The sequence below is a fragment of the Mustela nivalis genome, assembly GCF_964662115.1.
Source record: "Mustela nivalis genome assembly, chromosome: 2".
NCBI lineage: Eukaryota > Metazoa > Chordata > Mammalia > Carnivora > Mustelidae > Mustela > Mustela nivalis.
In genome coordinates this window covers 1,835,540-1,855,131 of record NC_139021.1, presented here as the reverse complement: position 1 = coordinate 1,855,131, position 19,592 = coordinate 1,835,540, and the positions used below count along the sequence as shown (strand labels likewise).

The 19,592-nt window shown below is 62.9% G+C and overlaps 1 protein-coding gene across 1 annotated transcript in view; it reads right to left on the bottom strand.

Moving 5' to 3' along the window:
• TSNARE1 (t-SNARE domain containing 1) overlaps positions 1–19,592 on the bottom strand; it is an 86,354-nt gene that overhangs the window by 33,163 nt on the left and 33,599 nt on the right. The window contains exons 4-7 of the mRNA XM_082720614.1: positions 19,094–19,243; positions 17,590–18,084; positions 8,329–8,406; positions 7,543–7,612 (exon numbers count right to left, since the gene is read on the bottom strand). Coding sequence (XP_082576740.1) covers positions 7,543–7,612; positions 8,329–8,406; positions 17,590–18,084; positions 19,094–19,243 — 793 coding nt within the window. The remainder of the gene's footprint in view (positions 1–7,542; positions 7,613–8,328; positions 8,407–17,589; positions 18,085–19,093; positions 19,244–19,592) is intronic.

Genomic DNA, 19,592 nt, shown 5'->3' with positions numbered 1-19,592 from the left:
GGAACATGTTCAGCTGGACAGAGACTCTAATGGACCCAGGACTCAAGGCAGAGTCACCGGTGTCTCTGCGTCATCGCAGCCAACACCAGAGTGAAATGTGAGCGAAGGCACTTTGTGTAACTGTACAAACGCACAGGGTGGGTAATGATGAACTGAGTACAACACACACAAGACCCACACACCAACCGCACAGGGAGCTGTGGGGAGAAACGGAAGAACATATGAACCAGAGAAATCCTGCCCATATTCACGGGTTGGAAAACTCAAGATTGTCAAGAGGTCAGTTCTCCTTAAGTTGGTCTACAGAGTCACTGCAACCTCAATTCAAGTTAAACTGGATGTGAAAACTGCAGAAATCAACAAGCTATTCTAAAATTGATACTGAGATGTACAGCAGCGGAAGTCTGCAAAAGAGCTTCACAGAAAGATGGAAAAGCCGGAGGCGTCCACAGTGGAGGTCAGGACTTACTGCAGAACATCAGTGATCAAGAAAACCGGAGCGGGGCGGGGGCCTTCAGGAAGACAGGCACACGGGCTGTGAAACAGAGTAACCCAGAAGGCAGCCACACATACATGATCGGGGAATTTCGGGAGAAGATGCCAAGGTCCTCACAACAGGGAAAGGACAGTCCTTCCGACAGTGTTGGAATAAGTGGAAAATCATGCCAAAATAAAAAAAACTAGCCTGGACTCCTGCGCCATGCTGCATTTCCAGGGGCTCAGGCGGGACACACGGCAGGCGGCCAGCAAGACCCAGGCGGCCCCCATCCCCCGGTGCTCAGGCAAGCCTGCGGAAGGGGAGCTGCTCGGACAGGCGGGGTCGGGAGGCCACGTGAGGGGCAGCGTCACACTCGTGTGACCGGGGCGGGCAGTCCGTGGTCAAAGGAGGGCTGGAGGCTCAGGCCCAAGAGCGGGGAGGAGACACATTTGGGCAGGAAGGCCCCAGGTAAGGTAAGGTGAGGGGTGCCCACGGCCAGCAGCCGTGTCTCTGTGGGGGACAACGGGCCACGGGAACCCCACGGATGGGAGCTCCCCCAACGTGGGAAGGAAGCTAGAGAAGGAAGGAGGCCAGAACAAGGAGGAGTCAGAGGGGCAGAGTGACTCGTGAGCCACACCAGGGAAGACAAAAGCCCCAGAGAGCCCAGTCTGCACAGGCCAAAAGCTTCTAGAAATACGGAGTATCTCAACAATAAAAGACAAAATAAAAAGACAAAAAGCCCAATTCGAAAATGGGCAAAGGATCCAAACAGACACACCTCTGAAGAGACAGAAACGGTCAACATGACCGTGAAAAGACACTCACTCAACGTCGTTACTGGGAAACACAAGTCAGCTTCCCAAGCGAGACGGCGTCTCGTCCCCACCAGACCTATGGTCACAGCCGGGTAACAAGTGTCGTGGGGCCTGGAGCACTCGAAACCTCACGCACTGCTTGGGGGAAGGCGGGGCGGTGCAGTCACCGTGGAAGACAGCCTGGCGGAGTCCCAGCGTCAGACGCCGCTCAGGCCACAACCCCACATGCAGGCATCCATGCGAGAACGCCGTCCACGTGCGAGCTCCCAGCAGCCTTCCTCAGGACGACCGAGAAGGGACAATGCCAAGGCCATCCGTGAGGAACAGCGCATCTTTGCCCGCTCGGGCTGCCGTAACAAACACCACGAGCTGGACGCCTTGGGAGACAGCAGACGTGTCTGCTTCCAGGCGGGAGTCTGGGCGTCCGGGATCGGGGCGCTGGCGGCTTCCACGTGTGACGAGGGCCACCTTCCAGTCCACAGGCGGCACCTCCCCACGGCTGCCTCGCAAGAAGGGGTCACGGAGCTCTCCGGGTCCTTCCACAAGAGCGCTCGTCCCATTGCGAGGGCTGCACCCGCAGGACCCGCCGCCCTCCTGAGGCTCCGGGCCCCGCCCCCAGGGGTTAGGTCTCCGCCTACGGATTTGGAGGAACATCCACACGGGGAGACTACTCTGCCGCACACAGGAGTGAAGGGCAGGTCCAGGCCACAACGGGGAGCACCACGATGGGCCTGGTGTCCTGCAGAGTCACTGGTCCCTCCCTTCAGCCAGCACGCTGTGACAGAGCAGAAATGGGTCCCCTTCCACAGCCCCTCGGTCCTTCTCAGGTTCCTTCAAAGATCCCTGCCCTGTGCCCGCTCGGCAGGAGGCAATCCCAGAGCCTTAGAAGGCCCCGCTGGAAGAGGACCGGGCCAGAGGGGGCTCTGCCACCCCGGAGCCGCGTCCAGGGTAGGTCCCAGGAAACCAGGAGGCAACTGCCCGGTGCCCGCCTGAGCTCACCGGCCCCTGAGCCCTCGGGGGCAACCCCCCGGGCCAACCCTTTCCCAGTCCCACAGGCACGGGCGAGGCTATCCCCCAGCCCGGCAGGGTGGTCCCTGGGGGTGCTCAGGAGTCTCCGCTGCCTGCAGTCGGGGGGGTCCTGGTCAGGCAGGGGCTCAGCCCCCAGCCCACCAGGCCGAGGGGCAGCCGTCCAGGCCCTACACAGCCATCCCCCGCCTCTCCTGCACTCCTCCGCCCACGGCGACGGCCCGCTCCTCCGACTTGTCTTCACGGCCGTCCACCAGCCCACTGCGCTCTAGAACCCTCCATGGCTTCCTACTACTTTGGAAATAAAGCCTGAGCCATGTTCCAGGCCCAGAAGGCCCATAGGGCCGGGCCTGCGCCCACCTTGCTGAAACGCCTCCCCTCAGGGCTGCAGGCCCCTCCTGCGGGGGCTCCGCCAACACACCCACTGCCTCGTGGAAGCTTAGAGCAGTCTTAAGCGTGGCCACGGTTTCTGACCGCTCCCCCCAGGGGTGGCGTTGAGTCCCTTCTCCTTGAACCTGGACAGGCTCGCTCCTCCCTCCTCCGCTAGCGCTTGCACCAGAGCCCTGAGCTGACCAAGGTCAGCACCACGAGGCTGCCGTGCCCCAGGGAGCCCCAGCCGCAGGAGAGCCCGCGTGTGGACACCGCAAGGGACCTCCCAGCTGAACTCCGCACATCTGCTGACCGGGAGTGGAGAAGAAGGCTCCAGGTCCTCCAGCCACAGCGGCAGAGGACTCCCACGCACTGAGTGCTCCCAGCTGAGCCCCAGGCATCTGGAGCCAACACAAACCTCCAACGCCGGCCCAATGGCCCACCAGCTCTGCGCTTCAAGCCCACGGGCCTCCAGGCCTACAGGCTGGCCCCAGGGCTGCTATCAGCTAGCCCCTGGGGACGGAGCTGAGCATCACGTCCAAGTCCTGGAGGCCCGCCCAGGTCACAATGTCAGGTACACAGCTCCTGCACCTCCCGGGGAGCAGTCCTCCACGGCCCCCGGGAAGGCCTCCTTCCCCGCCTGACTTCTGACATGCTTGAGGAGGTCCCAGCTCGGAGAAGTGGTCAGCCCAGGTGATGGGGCCAACGCCACTGCCGACAACCCGTAACAGCAGAGGACAGAGCACTGGATACACGCCTGCCCCCGAGCCCTAGCTCTTGAACAAGCCTTGCCCCGTCTCCGCAGATGCGCGCACTCATGACTGTGACCATGACCAGGCTGGAAGGAGCAGCTCACGGGGCTCAGGGCCCTGCTAGGCTGAGGAAGACGGGGCCAGCCCAGGGCCCCTGCATCAGCCCTGAACCACCCCCACTAAGACCTGCCAGGAGCCCTGGACCCATACGACCCTAGATTAGCGGGACCCAGGACTCCCTGATCCGCTTGGAGCTGGTCCAGACACAGAAATCCTGCCAAGGCGGGGGAACTGCTACCCACCTGGAGCCGGGGGCTCCCCAGGGCCCCATCCCCCTGCCGCGGCCTCTGCCCTGTCGCCCCACCGGCAGTGGACAGATCCCAAGCAGACACCTCTTGCACACATACCCACGTGGGCGCCCTCGACCACCACAGGGTCACGCGAGAGCACACGCACACACCGGCCCCCCCAGACCTGAGACGACCGGTCAGGAGACTGTCCCCTCTGTCACACACGAGTAGTGGGACACCAGGCGGTCACCTCCCTCCCCCAGGCACACCTGCCCCATCCAGTCCAGTCCCCGGCACAGGCCCCACAACACACACCCGGTGCATCAGTGAGTGTCCCACAGAGGCATCCGGTCAGAGCCCTGGATCAGTCAGCCCCCCAGCCCCAGCCAGGCCGACCACCAGCAACATGGGGTGGGGTCTCGGAGCTCTGGGGTCCCCAGCGGTCGCCATACCCCCCAGGAAGCACTGCGACCCTCTGAGGCCATTCGCCATCCCCCTCCGGCTCCCTGCACCACACCCCTGCTCTGGGCCGTCCTCGGGATCAGTCAGCCCCCCAGCCCCAGCCAGGCCGACCACCAGCAACATGGGGTGGGGTCTCGGAGCTCTGGGGTCCCCAGCGGTCGCCATACCCCCCAGGAAGCACTGCGACCCTCTGAGGCCATTCGCCATCCCCCTCCGGCTCCCTGCACCACACCCCTGCTCTGGGCCGTCCTCCCTCTGCGGCGAGGTCAGTCAGACGGGATCTCTGCAGGCTGAGCCCGGCACCACGCACGGACGCCATCACTGTCTCCTTCCCAAGGAACACCCCCAACAGGGTCTGGGTCCACACGTCAAAGACCAAGACACCCAGGTCACCCTGAACGTCACACGGTCAGAGGGTGACGGGCTGGCCCCCGGGACCCCGCTGCTACAGCCTGTCAGCACGGGGCTCACCGGCTGAGCCAGCCCAGGGAACCAGGCTACAGACACGCGGGGCGCCAGGGAGTGCAGTGGGGGAGGGGGCACTGGGGGTGGGAACCGGGAAAGGCGGGCTTGGAGGAGAAAAGGCAGGCCATGCTGGACCCAGGGGCCCTGGAGCTGGGGGCTCACCCCATCCAGTCACACACCTGCTGGGAGGAGCTGGGGCCACTGGGGTCCCAGCGCTGGGGAGCCCTCCGCGTCAGCCCAGAAAGAGCCTCCCTGCCTGTTGTGAATACAAGCTAACCCCAGCACCCTGATTCTGTGCCCAGGGACCTACAGACTGGAACCAGGGCTGTCCCACAGCGTGCCCACGAGGCTGCAGGGACAGGCCCCTTTCCGTAGCCACAAGGCTCTTGGAACGCCCACCCATCCCTCCACAGCAGCCTGGGTGACGCCCCCACAAGAAAGACAGACAGACAAGGTCCCCTGGCCACTGAGCTTCACACCACAGGGGAGAGAGATGTCCATCCCGGCCACCTCAGCCGGCTGGGGAGCCTACAGCAGTGTGCCCAAGGCGGGGTCCCCTCTTAGTCCTGACACAAGTGGCAAAGCCACACGTCTCATGCAAGGTGAGAAAGTCACGGTCAACTCTGTGTGGCTCTCTGGTCACTAGACTTACTCTTCTCGAAGGAACGTCCCCTCCCGAGATCAGAGCCCGCCGTGTCGCACTGAAGCCTTCTCTCCTCTACCCTCTAGAAAACACGGGCAGTGACGGATGGTGGTGACGTTTTTTTAGTCCTACGTCACAGAATAAAAGCCCACTGACTGTCAACGTGGAGAACACACAGAGCTGGGACTTACACCGGCCTCAGTCACTTCCAGATGCTGCCAGTCCACCAGCAGCACCAGTTCCGGCACGAAAGGGGGCCTGGGAGGCTCCGGCCCGCAGCCAGTGTGGAGCTACCCTGCAGGCAGAGGGGCTCCAGGGGGGTGTGGGGTTCTGGCTGGGGGGAGACAGGAAGGTGCTAAAGCCAGAGTTCCTGGGTCTAAAAGCTGAGGTCAACGGGGCAGGGCAGGGGATGGCCCCAGCCACATATCACACGGGCAGGGGCAGGAGCAGGAGCCGGCTGTCCTCTCCAACCCATGCCGGTGACATTGGCCTTCGGCCAGCTGGGCAAGGCAGCCCAGGAAACACGCTCAAGGGCCCGGGCCCTGAAAATGCCCGCCGCTCAACCCCGGGGACACGGCTCCAGGGACTGACCCTGGAAACGGGCGCGAACAGGATCCACCACAGCATGGCTCCTGGGAACTCTGGTCACAGGACCGAGAAAGAGGAAGGGCTGGACGAGCCGGCCCGAGTGTCCGCTCGCTAATGACCCAGATCCAACCGCGCCCGCCACACTGAAGAGCTGCGCCCCGTGTGTGATAAGGGCACACGCTCCAGGTTCCTAACAGTGAAAACCGGGATCCGGAACATTATTCACTGAAATCCAATTCTGCAAAATGCATAAGGACTCGAGAAGAGGCTGGCAGGAAATACCGAAATGTTAACTCAGACATCCTGCGTGGCCACGTTTCCCGTAACGAACATATGCTACTTTCACAATCAGAAAACAATACGTTATTTTTAAGAAAAGAAACAAAACGAATAATTAAAGACAAAATTGTACGTAAAATCTGCAAAGGGCCCCTGGTTGCCTTAAGCTCGGGACCCCCACACTGGGCAGAAGTGGTCCCAGCTAGTCTGTGTGGACGGACAGGAGGAAAGTCGGAGGGACGGGGAGCTGGGTGAGACGGACGGGTGAACCAGCCCCTGGGTGCGTGGGTGGGTGGGTGGCTGCGCCAGTGGGGGCGTGGCTGGACGGTGGGTGGGCACGCCCGTGGGTGGGCACACGGACGGACAGCGGGGTGGGCACAGGGGAGGGAATGAATGCACGGGCGGGCGGCTGGATGGGCGGACACACAGACGGACTGGGTGACGGACAGAGAGACGGAGAGAGGCTGTGGCCTCTCCAACAGACACCAATGCCAAGAGGAGACACGTGGTCTCGGCCACAGCCCACACCCCTCGGAGCCCATGAGGTCCACCGGCCCACACTAGCATCCTTCCCACGGGGGAGGCTCGAGCTCAGCCAACGCAGGGTCCCCTGGCCCGGAGGTGGCGCAGGGAAGGAGCGCATAAATGCTAGTCCCCAGCCCCGGCTCAGGAACCCCCACCGGGCCGTGCTGGGATCACGTGGCATTCTCATCACGTGTCACCAGGCCCTGGGTGACGGAGCCTAAACAGAGCGACCCCCTGCCTGGTGCCAGCCAGCCCAGCCCCCTGGCAGAGATCTCCCTTCTCTCTCCCCAGAGATGCAGCCCCTGAGAAGCCTTCCTGCGGGGAGCGCAGCCTCGCCCCGGGCTGGCTCTGTACCCGATCCAACCCGGGCTGGGCCACTGGGCAAGCAGACAGGAAAGCCCAACAAGACGCCCACAGGGAGAACCACAGCCACAAAAACACAGGCCCAGCTGGGTGTCCACAGCGGCAAGCTGCCTGTGCTCCGGCAGCCCCGTGGCAGCCAGCATGCCCACACATGTGCTCACAAGGGTGCAGGGCCTGCCCGTGAGCTCTGCTGTGTGACACACACGTCTGTGCACACAAGTGGAAGCTGCTTCACCACTGAGTACACGCCAGCATGCACGGGTGTGTCTGCACAGGTGTGGCAGGCACAGCCGGGCTTCCACACGCATGGATGGAGGGGACGCTGCTGTGAGCTCGGCCTCCAGTTCCAAGCACAGGCTCGGCTGGCCCTTAGGCGTGTGGGGTGGACGTGGGGCCCCAGCAGGTGTGGGGCTGGTCTGCAGACAGGCAGGCCTACGAGTGGGTGTAGGGCACACCTGGGCACGCTGATGCCCACGGTCACACTCACAGGCTCTCCCTCAGCTCCTGCGTGTCATTCGGCGTCCCCAGGGACCGGAGACTCTGCTCCAAGGAGGTCACTGCCCAGAGAAAGGAACATGCATCAGGAGCAGAAGGACCCCCGCCCGGGTGATCCCCAGACTCCGGGCTGCATCCCCCACCCCCAGGAGAGGCAGGACAGGGAGCCCCAGGACATGGGGGCCAAGGCCACAGAGACCACACAGTGACCGTGGGCACAGAACCAGGACAGCCAGTGCTACAGCCCAGCCCCAGCCCCACACTTGGCTAGTCATACCCCCGTGAGGTCCCCCAGGCACAGTCCTCCCCCGCCCTTCAGGTACAGCCCATGGTCTCCAAGCTCTAGGAAACTGCCCCTGGGGGCCTCACCCCAGGTCTGGAGAGGGGTCTTCTCTCCCCTCCCGGTCAGCACTCCCCTGCTGACCTGCCAGAGCTCAGGGTTCAGGGACAAACACAAGCCCTTGCCCACAGGGGGCAGCGAGCCACCCCATCTCCCAGGTCTACAGGAACTAAGGATGGGGCGAGCTAGGACTCTCACTCCTGATCCCAGGGAGCTGTGAGGCGGCCCGTGCTACCAGGCAGAGGGAGGCTCTGAGGCACCCCCTCCAGGGGGACAGGACGGGTCCACACTGCAGGGAGCAGTGGACACACGGGCTGCACCCACCCTGCCCTGAGACTGCAGCACTCTCCTAGGACCAACAACAGGGCCTGGGCTGCAGGGCCGAGTCAAGGGACAGCTGGGTCAGCTGAGGGGGAGACGGGCCCGGCACAGACTCACCATGGGAGCTGATTTGGAAGATGCTGGCCGACGTCTGCTGGAACAGCTCCTGGAGGTCACCTGGGTCCACCCGGGCAGCTAGGAGAGAGCAGAGGGGAGCACGCGCGCTCACGGGGCTGCCTGGTCGGGACGGTCTCACCCTCCCGGCCTGGGGTCACCTAGAGCCTCGGGGATGGAATGCCACGCCCACCCTGGGGCGCACAAGCCACAGCAAAGGGAGGAAAGCAGGCGGCAGCCCCTCAGAGAGGCCCCAGCGACCCCGCGCCCCCGTGCTGGTGCACTGGAGAGAAACAGGAACCCAGGCCCTCGGGAGTTCCTGCACACGCGCGCCAGGTCACTGCACACATAGGAGACCCAGGACGGAAACAACCCAACGCCCGGCAACGGAGGCTGAAGCAGGGGCCGTGCCGACGACACACCACACAGCTGAACCTCTCACACGCGCCGGAACCAAGTGTCCAGATCCACGGCAGCCGGGGGCTGGGCGGGACGGGATGGGGCTAATGGCTATGCGGTTTCTTCGTGGATAAAAGAAGGTTCTGGATGATTCGTGGTGACGGCTGCACACGCCATTGGAGATACTAAAAACCACTGAAGCGCACGTTTAAAGACGGTGAATTTCATCTAGTTTAAGTTTTAACTCAATTTTAAAGACTCTATCGAACGTAATGTGGACACCACCAAGTCCTGGGGGCCCAGGCCACACACTGTGGCACGAAGGCAAGGTCTGCCTCCCTTAAAGGACAAGGCCCCTGCCTGCCCCGTGGTCCAGCCATGGCCCCCCGAGATTCACACAAAGAAACACTAACAGGCCCGTAAGACGCTCACGGTGGCTTCATTCTCAGAACCTGGAAAGGATGCCACTGGCCACCAACAGAACAGGCAGGGCTCTTTGCATGATGGAGCCACAGAGAGGAAGGACTCACACGGGTGTCTATGCTGCCCACCCCCAGCCACAGGGAAGCTGGGACCTCCGCCTGGATGGGGCAGACTGGGGCAGGTCTCCCGGCAATCGACAGGGACTTATCCGTGATGACAAGGGTGGGCGGGGAGAGGGGGCGGTGGCCTGGCTGGGAATGGGGCGCCGTGGCCTCTGGACCCCCACCCCAGATTGAGCAGCCTCAAGGCCCTCGCCTGTGCAGCGGCGAGGCTGGTGGGAGTTTTTCTACGGGACAGACACATGCAGGGACTCAGGCAACACTGGTTCCCTCGCCACGGTACGAAATGAGAGGAGAAGGCGTGTGGCTCTGAAAGCCTTTCCTGTCCTCCAAGTCTGCGTGGAGATGATTCCAGAAGCCATTACACCGGGGCAGGGGTGGCCCATCCCCCTTCTCGAAGCTGTCTTCCTCTGGACAACACCTACCAACCATGGGCTCGCCAGCGACCACCCAGCCCAGTCTACTCCTGACGCCATGGGCTCCGCATCTCTCCAGATGACAGATGACACTGGCTTACAGGCTTTGAGACATTCTGTCTCGGACCTGGGGCCAAAGCAGCTGAGCTCAGAGAGGAGAAGGAAGTAGCCCAGGAACGGGCAGAGGCGGGCGGGGAGAGCACACCCCACGGCGATGGCTGACGGGTCTCCGCAGGGGGACCCAGATGCAGCCGCCAGCACGGCCCCTTCCTGGCCGGGGTGCAGGGAGCCGGGGCCTGCGAGCCACCTGGGAGGCCGCCCACGCAGCGGCCGTGGGTGCGCTAGCAGTCTCCGACGCCACGCCCCCAGCCCCGGGGGGGTTCGTGCGCACTGAGCATGCCGTGCGCACGCCTGGAAAGCGTGGTGGGAAGGGGAGGCGGGCTGTCAGCGGGCTGCCTTGGGAACTACTGCAGACCCATGGGGCGCGGGGAAGTGCACACGTCCCAGCCCAGCACCCAGACAGCCTTCCGCCCCCACGGAGGTCTGGGGGAGGCCTGGGGGCTTCTATCGCACCAGAGCGCGCCCGGGAGTGCTGGCTGAGGCCTGTTCCCCGGGAGCCAGGCTCCTCTCGGTCCTCGCACCCGGCCACGCAGCTCGGACACTCCCCGGCAGCCAAGAGGGCCCGTGGGACAGTCCTCAGCCTGGAGCGGGAGCGTCCAAGAGCAGCTTCCCCTTGTGCTCTTACAAGGAAGCTGCTGGCCCGGACGGCCCCTCGCCCCTCTTCCCTGCTGGGATCTCACGGAGCATGACCTCTGACCTTGGCTAGAGCTTGACCTCTTGACTCCTGGTGGTGGTGCGGGGAGACTGAGGCTTAACCTCTTTCCTCTGACACAGACACGGCAGCACAGGGCCTACGGCCCCAAACACACTGCTGGGGCTGCTGGGGTGGGGGGGATAGGCTCACAGGGACTGTGCACCCAGCCCCCACAGCCAGGGGCCCACCCGTCAGACAGGGCAGGCAGCGAGACGGTGACCGCGCGACAGCAGCAGGGCCGCCGCATGCAGCCAGGGGACTGACGCAGGCCTAGGGTCCAGGCCAGGTGAGGGCAGGATGACAGGGTCCGGGCCTCAGGGAAGAGGCGGCAGGGCTGCGGGAGGCTGAACTTGAGGAGCGGAGGGACAGGGAGGACATCATGCCCCTTGGGCCCAGATGTCCCGTAGGCGTGACTGGGGTGGGAAGGGGCCAGCCACCGGCACGGCAAACACAGAGAAGAACCAGGCAAGGAAGGACGCAAAGAGGTCGCTGCGATCGGCGTAGGTCAGCAACGCGGGGCGACTCTTGGCTCAGAGGTACATGCCCGCCGACGAAATCCAGAAATTAAGACCCCAAAATATCAGCCGGCTTCTCCCAGAATCACAACGCAGCACAGCTTCTGTCATAAGGGAACGGGGCCTGGGATCACCGCGCCCTGAAAACAGCTAAAACTGCATGAAAGACAGGAAGCGACGTTCTGATCCTGGACAGGCTCCAGCACCGCCCCAGGAGAGCAGCGCCCGCCCATTCCCTGAGCCAGGCCAGACCACGGGCCTGAGGAGCCAGAGGGGAGACTGAGGCAGACCCGGTCCCCTGGCTTCCGGCCAAAGCCATGTCCTGTGCCTCCACAGGGAAGGACACCCCTCGGCCGCAGGGCACAGGGGTTACGAGGGAGCTGCAGGCCGTCTCCTTCCCCAGCGCGGTCGGTGTGTGTCAGGGAAGTCTCCCAGGAGAAGGACAGCAGTTCTGGGCCCCGCGGCATCCGGCAGTGACCGCCCAGGCCGCACCTCCGGAGCAGCAGGTAAAGTCAGTCACAGCGTGACGGCGACTTCAGAAATGCCCAGAGACAGCACAGTGACCCACAAGTCACCTGCCCCAGAACCGAAATCTAATCTTCCTCAAGTGAGACAACCAAACCCAGCACAAAAGCACTCAAAACTCACAATTAGAATTCCAGGACACATGAAGCAGCAGGCGCACATACGGGGCCCTTAACCGTAAGAAAAATCGGCCAACAGAGAATCAGATGCAGAAATGACAGAGACAACACCAGTAGTGGAGAAAATCACTCCTCCCGGCTGCAACAGTGCTGAAGGACACGGGCGCATCCACCCGGCAAGGAGGGACCGGAGACGCGGAAAAGCCGCAGGGGCACTTCTGAAGACCCCACGGAGGACATCGCCGTGCGCCTCCCCTGCATGGGGTCGGCAGCAGACAGCGTGCAGGGCACAGGGGAGTGGGTTCGAGGACAGCACGTCGGCTGAGCCACAGGGGACCTCAGGGCAACACCCAGCAGCCCAGCACCCGCGGAGCCACAGGCAGGCAACAAGCAAACAGGGAGAAGTTCAAGAAATAAGGACCAAAAGTACCGAAATTTAACACAATTAAAAACTGAGAGTTCCATGAAGAATTTAATAAAGCCCCAAGCAGAATAAATATTAAAAGTTCAGAGCCCAAGGCACAGTAGTCAAAACCACAGGAGACATCAAAACCGTGGTGACGAGGACACTTCCGAAGGGGCCGGAGGAGCATGCCCGCCGCCACGACGGGGACACGGGGAGCGCTTCGCCCAAACACGCCACGGGGACAGGGCAAGGTGCAAAAGAAGGAAAAAAATCTTTGAGCCAGAATTTTATACCCAGCAGAAATATATTCCAAATATAGAAGAAAAAGAAAGACTTCTTTAAGACAAAAAGGCCGAGAGACTCCATCCCGGCCGGACGTGCAGCCCGGGAAGCGTCAAACAAAATCTCTCAGGTCAGAAGATACAGTAAAAGGAAACAGCGTCTACATGAGAAGCCGGAGTGTGGGAGGCGGGCGTAAGGGCGAAGGAAAGACACCTTGTCCCATTTGAGGTGATCTCACAGAGCAGGGATTACTAAGGTAGAGGCAGGAACAAGACGCCGTTCCGAAGGGCGGCAGGGGTCGGCCGCGTGAGCCTCCCGCGTCACACGCAGTGACCGAGCGGGACCGGGGGGCACACACAGGCAGCAGCTCGGCGGACACCAGACTCCGAAGCGGCCACTGAAACACAGAGCGGGCAGGTACCGCTGATGAGCCATGAGCGGGGGCCAAAATGGAATAAACACGCAGTTCCTCCAAAACGCCCCCGAAGCAAGAAAGAAGAAAGGGCAATGGGAGAGCAAACACCAAGACGGCAGCACACTGGCTTGAAGCGCGCGACCGAGCGCAGTCCACGTGCGGCCACGCTGCAGGGCGCAGACCACGGAACCCGTCGTCAGCAAAGCCCCCGTGGACGGCACCAAGGCAGCCGCTCCGGTCGAGGCGGGGGTGGTGAGACAGGGTCAGGAGCAAACCCCACGGACGCGGAGCTCAGGAAAAGCACTTCATACGGACATCCAGACGTAAGCCGAAGGCGGGACTGGAGAACACATTTTGTAAGACCGTGACCCTGAGAAAGCTGGGCCGGCGAGGCCGGCATGGAGAATTCAGAGCCACGTGCGTGAGCAGAGACAAAGGAACGTTTTACGGTGACAAAGGGGTCAGCTGGTGAAGACGACACACCAGTCCCAGGCGGGCGCGGTCCCCATACCGCAGCGTGAGAATGTCTGAAGCAGAGACGAACAGGACTGAAAGGAGGAACAGACAAATTCACAGTTCCAGGGACAGCCCCCACCGCGGGCAGCGAGCGGGCGGCAGACGGGAAATCCAAGAGGACACGAGGACCTGAGCAACACCGTCGATCGACCGGACCCGAGAGACGTTTACAGGACGCCCCACCCAACAGAAGCCGGATACACTCCCGGCAAACACGCGGTACACACACCAGGATACGCTCTACTTCAGAAAATACGGCGGCTGACATCACACGACAGAGTCTCCGAGCACCACGGAATTAAACTAGAAGTCAGACAGACAGACATCTGGGAACAGAAAGACTTATCTGAAAATTTAACATGCTTCTGAACAACCATTCATTAAAGAAAAAATTACAAAGGAATCAGAAAATATTTCAAATGAATGAACGAAAACATAGTATGTGCAAAACTGTTTAAGTGAAGCAACGCGCAGAGGAAAACTTACAGCAAAAAACACTCACGTTCGGAAAAAAAAGGCTCCAGTCAACGATGCAGCAGGAGCTCGTTAACCCCAGAGCGAGGAAAGGAAGGAAATAACAAAGATGAGCAAAAATCAATTAACTCAACGGTGGATAAACAGAGAAGATTGACGAAATCGAAATCTGGTCCTTTTAAACAATCCATAAAATTGATAGACGTGCAGTCGGACCAGTCAAGTACGAAACAGAGAAAACACAATTAGAAATGTCAGCAGTGGGAGAGGCAGCCTCCGTGCCGACCGGACAGCAGGCCAGCACCGCGCAGGGGGTCCCGCGGACGAGAGCCCGCAGCGAGCGCCACAGCCTGGACGCAGTGGGCAGGTTCCGTGAAAGCACCCGTGACCCAAGGTCTTATGAGACGCGGCAGAAGGCCGGGCAGCACCGAACACGTAACACGCAGCACGTAACACGTGGCACTGCGACACACGACACGCGATACGGAACACTAACGCACGACGCTGTGTGTGACACACGACACGTGACACGGTGACACTGTAGCAATCACGTGACACTGGGACGCTGAAGAAACTGGAGTTTCCGATCTTGCCACAGTGAAAATCCCAGCTCAGAGGCCCCTCCGGTGAGACCCGCCGGAGAGCTCAGGGAAGAACAGCCTCAATTCTACCCAAATTCTCTCAGGAAACAGGCGGAGAAACCCCTTCCCCGCCTGCCTCAAGACCTGCTCTGCGGCTACCGATGGGCGCGGGGCCTGGCATTGCGAGAAGCAGGGACCCAGATCGCCAGGGACAGGACGACCTCCCGGTGGCGTCGTGACGTGTCAAGGTGACTCAGTCTCTTCAAGCAGCGGCGGCCGACGGCTGGATGTCCGCCGATCCCCAGTCCCAAAGCAACAAAACCCAAATCAACTCTGCACGCATCAGTCGGACACAAAAGCTAAAACTTCAAAACACAGGGCCCCCGGGTGGCTCAGTCGGTCAAGCGTCTGTCTGCCTTTAGCTCGGCTCGTGACCTCGGGGTCCCAGGAGCGAGCCCCACGTCGGGCTCCCCGCTCAGCCGGAGTCTGCTTCTTCCTCAGCCCCTCCCCCCACCCATGCTCTTCCCCACCCTCAAAAGAATAAATAAAGTCTTCAAAAAAAAAAAAAACCTTCAAAAAACAATACTCCTGGGACTTTGGAGCAGGTGAGGACTTTGTAGGTGCGGTACAAAGAGCAGAAAGCCCAGAAGAAAACACTGATAACATCAAAACCTAAAAAGCTTCAAAAAGACCATCAAGGAAAGCAGAGGCAGCACAGAGCCCGCGGACGGTCTTCAACGCAGCTGCTGTCCCACGACCCGGGAACCCAGGAACCAGGATGGGCGGAGCAGGCCCGAGCCCCAGGCGAGCGCCAACCACCGCAGGGGAAATGCACACACGGCCCACGAGCACAGGGGCGTCCCCACCAGGGACGGGCACGCTGCCGCTGCAGGGACACCCCTACCCGCACTGCCGGGCACCGGCCAGAGTCACACCCACGGCAGGAGCTCGTGGGGCTGCCGTGGGGACGGAGCAAGACAGCACTGCGGAGACTAGTCTGGTGGTTTCGGAGACGGGGAAGCGTTGTCTGCCCAGCCCCCCAAAACGGTGACCGCGTCTGCCGCGGCAGAAGAGAGCGATTGTGGACCTTCACTCAGCCACAAGCCGCCAAGCACGGAACTGCGCATCAAGGTGACGGGACACGAACTGGGAGATGCCCAGTCCTGAGCGACGAGAGGACATGCCACAGGACCCCGACCCTGGAGTCCATGTGCCGCGGGTCCAAGAGGCCCACCCCGTGGCGGCACAAAGCACGCCAGCAGCTGCCCTGGGCCGGGGCAGGCAAAGGGAGGGGGCCCCTCGCCAAAGTCCGCCCCGGGGAGAACTGGTAGCGGAGGGACCCGGTGGGGGTGCGCTCGGGCCACGCCTCACATGCGGACGCGCCGCAGGCTCACAAGCTCCTCCCCGTGAAGCCGGGTCCCAGGCCCCACCTGCGGCGCGGATAAAGTAAAATAAAAAAAGGAAAATCGGCAGAACTTATCCGGCTTTTCTCGGGAGTCCTCCTCCCCGCCCTCTGCTTCTACTATGGGCAGAAATGATGGGACGCGGCTGAACCACCAACTCAGGGTTCCTGCCCCGGTGGCATCTCTGGGCAGGTGCGCAGCGCGATCTGCCCGCAGCACAAAGGGGACCTGAGGCCGCCGACGCACACTTGCCAAAGCCTTGCAGCCACCAAGGGGCCCGGCCGCGCGTCAGCTCCAGCCCCTGCCCTTCCTCTCCCGGGCCCCCAGGCAGCTGCCGCAGCAGCCCCACCAGTGATACTGGAGGAGGGGGTAGGAGCACAGAGACCCCCTTGGAACCCAACACTGCCCCCACCTGCCCTGCCGCATGCGCCAAGCGGACAGCAGGCTCTGCCCCTCCACAGCGGCTCCCGGGTGTGACAAACGGCTGGCGTCAGCTCGGGCTGGGCAGAAGAAGGCCAAGTGCAATACAGAGCCCCAGACGTGGGATGGGCAAGGGAAGCCAGGGGACCTCTCAGCTGCAGGGCGGACAAGCCTGGGCGAAACCCAGCACCGCAGCGCCCCGGCACCCCAGTGCACAGGTGCTGCTGCTGGGGGGGTGGGGCCAGGTCCACGTGTGGGCGGGCTGCAGGGACCCCAGTGAGCAGGAGCACACGCGCCGGGGCCCGTAACAGGGCAGCACCCCAAGGCGCTCAACAGCCCCCGAAACTACAGTCAACAGCCGCTCCCCCTGCGAGGGCTGGCTGACCCTCCAGGGCAGGAAACGTCTGGAAAGCAATTGCAAAGCCGTGCGAGCCAGGAGCTGGGGGCTTGCTCCTGCTTTGTTCTTGACGCCCCAGGTGTATTTTCCAGCCCCGGTTCAAAGTCAAAGACCAGGTGAGGACGGAGAAGCGGTCCTCAGAACCTACCGCCCACCTACGACGGAGCAAGCACGCACAAAGGACAGGCCCGCCTCCCTCCCCGGCCCCAACTGCCGGAATCTGGGCTCAGCCTCCATGCTCCCCGCTCCCTGCCCGTGGCTGCAGCTGCCCCCACGCGTCTCTGTGCCCCGTGGGCCCCACAGGGACTGCGCATGTCCATGTGGCGGGCCTGTCTGGGACCCAGCCCGCTGGGCTCTCGGACACTGGGCTGATGCCCATCGGCCCCCCTGACCCACCGTGCCAGACGAGAAGTCACAGCCCACAGAGAAACTCTCCCTGGAAAATAGCCACAGAAGAACCTCACGGGCTCCAGGCGACCTGCCCCCCAGCCACCCGTCCTGACATGGCAGGGCTGGCCCAGCCTGGACAGAGGCCTGTCCTGCAGGTTAAGCCGGCAACAGAGCCCGGCCCTCCAGACCACAGCTCTGCCACCCGGTCACTCACTCAGCGGACAGTAGGAGCCGGGCTGGAGCGGGGCAGAGGCGACAAACATCAGGGTGTGGAGGACAAGGCGGAGGAACCTGGGCCTTGGAAAGCTCGTAGCTCGGGTGTGAGCGCCTAGTGGGAGCGCACGAGAAAACGCGTTCCTTCCCGTAGGTGCCAGTGCAGAGGCAGGAAGCAGACCTCCGCGTCTTGTGGACGCCCAGGTCCCCACCCCACAGCTGGGCGCAAGCGGGCAGAGGCAAAGCCCAGGGGAAGCAAGCGCAGCCGCCACGCCTCAATGTCCCCGCGCAGCCACACGAGTGCCACGCAAGTGCGGGCGCGAAGGAGCAGGAACCGCCCAAGAGCAGTGGCAGGAAGCCCCCGGGGGGAGGGATGTGGAGCAGCCACGGCGGGTCTCTGCTTCCTGCCCGCTGGCCCGCGCGGCCAAGGGACTCACCTCGGGGCGGCTCCGGGCAGAAGCCCTCAGGGCACAGGGCCTGGCAGGAGAAGGTCTTGGCCACCGCCTGCTCCACGGGTGTGAGGGCCAGGGCCTGGGGCCCCCCAGGGCCGACGGCCGCACGTCGGAGGTCAGCCAGCTTGCGCCGCACGACAGCGCGCAGGTCCCGCCACTTGTGCTTGAGGTCCACGAGGTCGCGGCGGCAGTAGCCCAGCGCGTTCACGGCCTGCAGGATGCGGCTCCACACGCGGTACCGGCGGGCCGGCCTGGCCTTCAGCAGCCCCGAGCCGAACAGCAGCTGGTGGTGTTTGCTGACCTTGGACACCAGGACTTCCGTCTCCTGCGGGCAGAAGTTGGGCTTCCTCTTCTTAGCCCGCGCGGCACTGGGCCCCGCCAGCCGGCTGTGGATGCTGCCGGCGGAGTCCTTCCTCGGGCCAGCCGTGGGTGGCGAGGGCAGCTCCGGCGTCCCACTGCCGTCAGGGGTGACCCCTGGCCCTGGAAAGGCACCAAAAGGTGGGTGTTTAAGGCCAGGGGCTGGTGGGGGTGGCGGCCGTGGCTCCCAGGGCGCCACCTCCTCCTCTGTGGCTTCGGCTTCAGGCACGGCTGCCTGCACCCAGCACCACCCCCTCCCTGCGGGGTGTCCAGAGGCCCGGGTCTGAGTCCCAGCCCTGAGACTGCCTCGGAAACCATCCAACTTCCTGCCGAGCCATGAGCGCACAGCAAGTGGACAGCGGCAGCAGAAGGGCAGGCGGGTCGCCGTGGCTGCGGCCTCCACTCCCTCTGTGCCCCCACAGCCCCCCTCTCCTGCGCTCCTGGGGGTCCCTGGGCTGGGCAGACACAGAGCACCCAGCCTGCAGGTCTTTGCCCACTGGGGGGGCCTCATCAGCAGCCAGCCTGTGCTTGCCAGGGGGCAGGGGGACCCTCTATAAAAGCAGAAGAGGCAGCCCGCATGAAACCAAGCGTCTCCCAGTTGCAAGGAAGGAGGGAGCCCCCGACACTGAGAGCCCCTGAGCGCAGAGGGACATGTGAGCCCCTGGGGAGCACTCAGAGGGCAGCCTGTCTCCCCCAGGCCCCTATCAACTGAAAGACCACCTCCTCAGAGGCCCACACATCCTCCCCTCCCTAATGCACATCTCAAGGACCCTGACGCACCCTCCCCTCCTCCCCCTACAAGCAGCAGCCGGGCTCTGGAGTGAAGGGGCCGCGTGAACTCGCCCCACAGGCTGAGCCTCCTCCCTGGAGCCCAGGGGCCCTTACAAGCACCAGCCATCACACGACAGCCCTCACACCACTGGCCCAGCCACATCACGCCGTCTGCCATCCTTGGGGGAGGGGAAGGTGAGTGGGGGTGAGGGGCGGGCCACCCAGAATCCGTGCTGCACCTTGCCCCCTGCTCCACATGCCTGTGCCCCTCCAGCGGACACACCCAGCCCCCGCCCCGCACCTGGCATCTCCGGGTGGTCTTTCCCAGGCCCCCCCAGACCCAGCACCCTCATGGAAGTACCTCGCTTCCTGGCCCTTGGGTCTCTGGGCGTGCCCGCCGACCCCAGATCACCTTCCCCATCCTTGCCCACACAGGGGTCCTGCGGGCTGCTCTCTGGCGACGGGCAGGGGAAATGGCGGATCCCGTACTCGGTCCAACATTTAGCGCACTCTACAGACAGCAAGGGACATCACAGTTACACCCCGCCGCCCTCAGAGCAGCTCAGGGTGCTGCTGGCAAAGCAAGGCCCCACACGGGACAGCAGGTGCCCTGACCCCTCCAAGCATCCACGGTGAGAAGCTCCACTCAGGCCAGCCTCTTCCAAGAAACCCTCCCAGATGGCCACACCTTGTGCAACAGCCGCTTTGGCTGAAGACCAGCGGCAAATCCAGGACTTGACATGTTCCCAATCTCGAAACCATGATCATTCTTAAAAGCCCAGACAAGGTCAAAATCCCCGAGAGCAGGGCTGCAGGTGTGGCCCACAGACCAGACCAAGCCTTCCACGGTGTCACCTGTC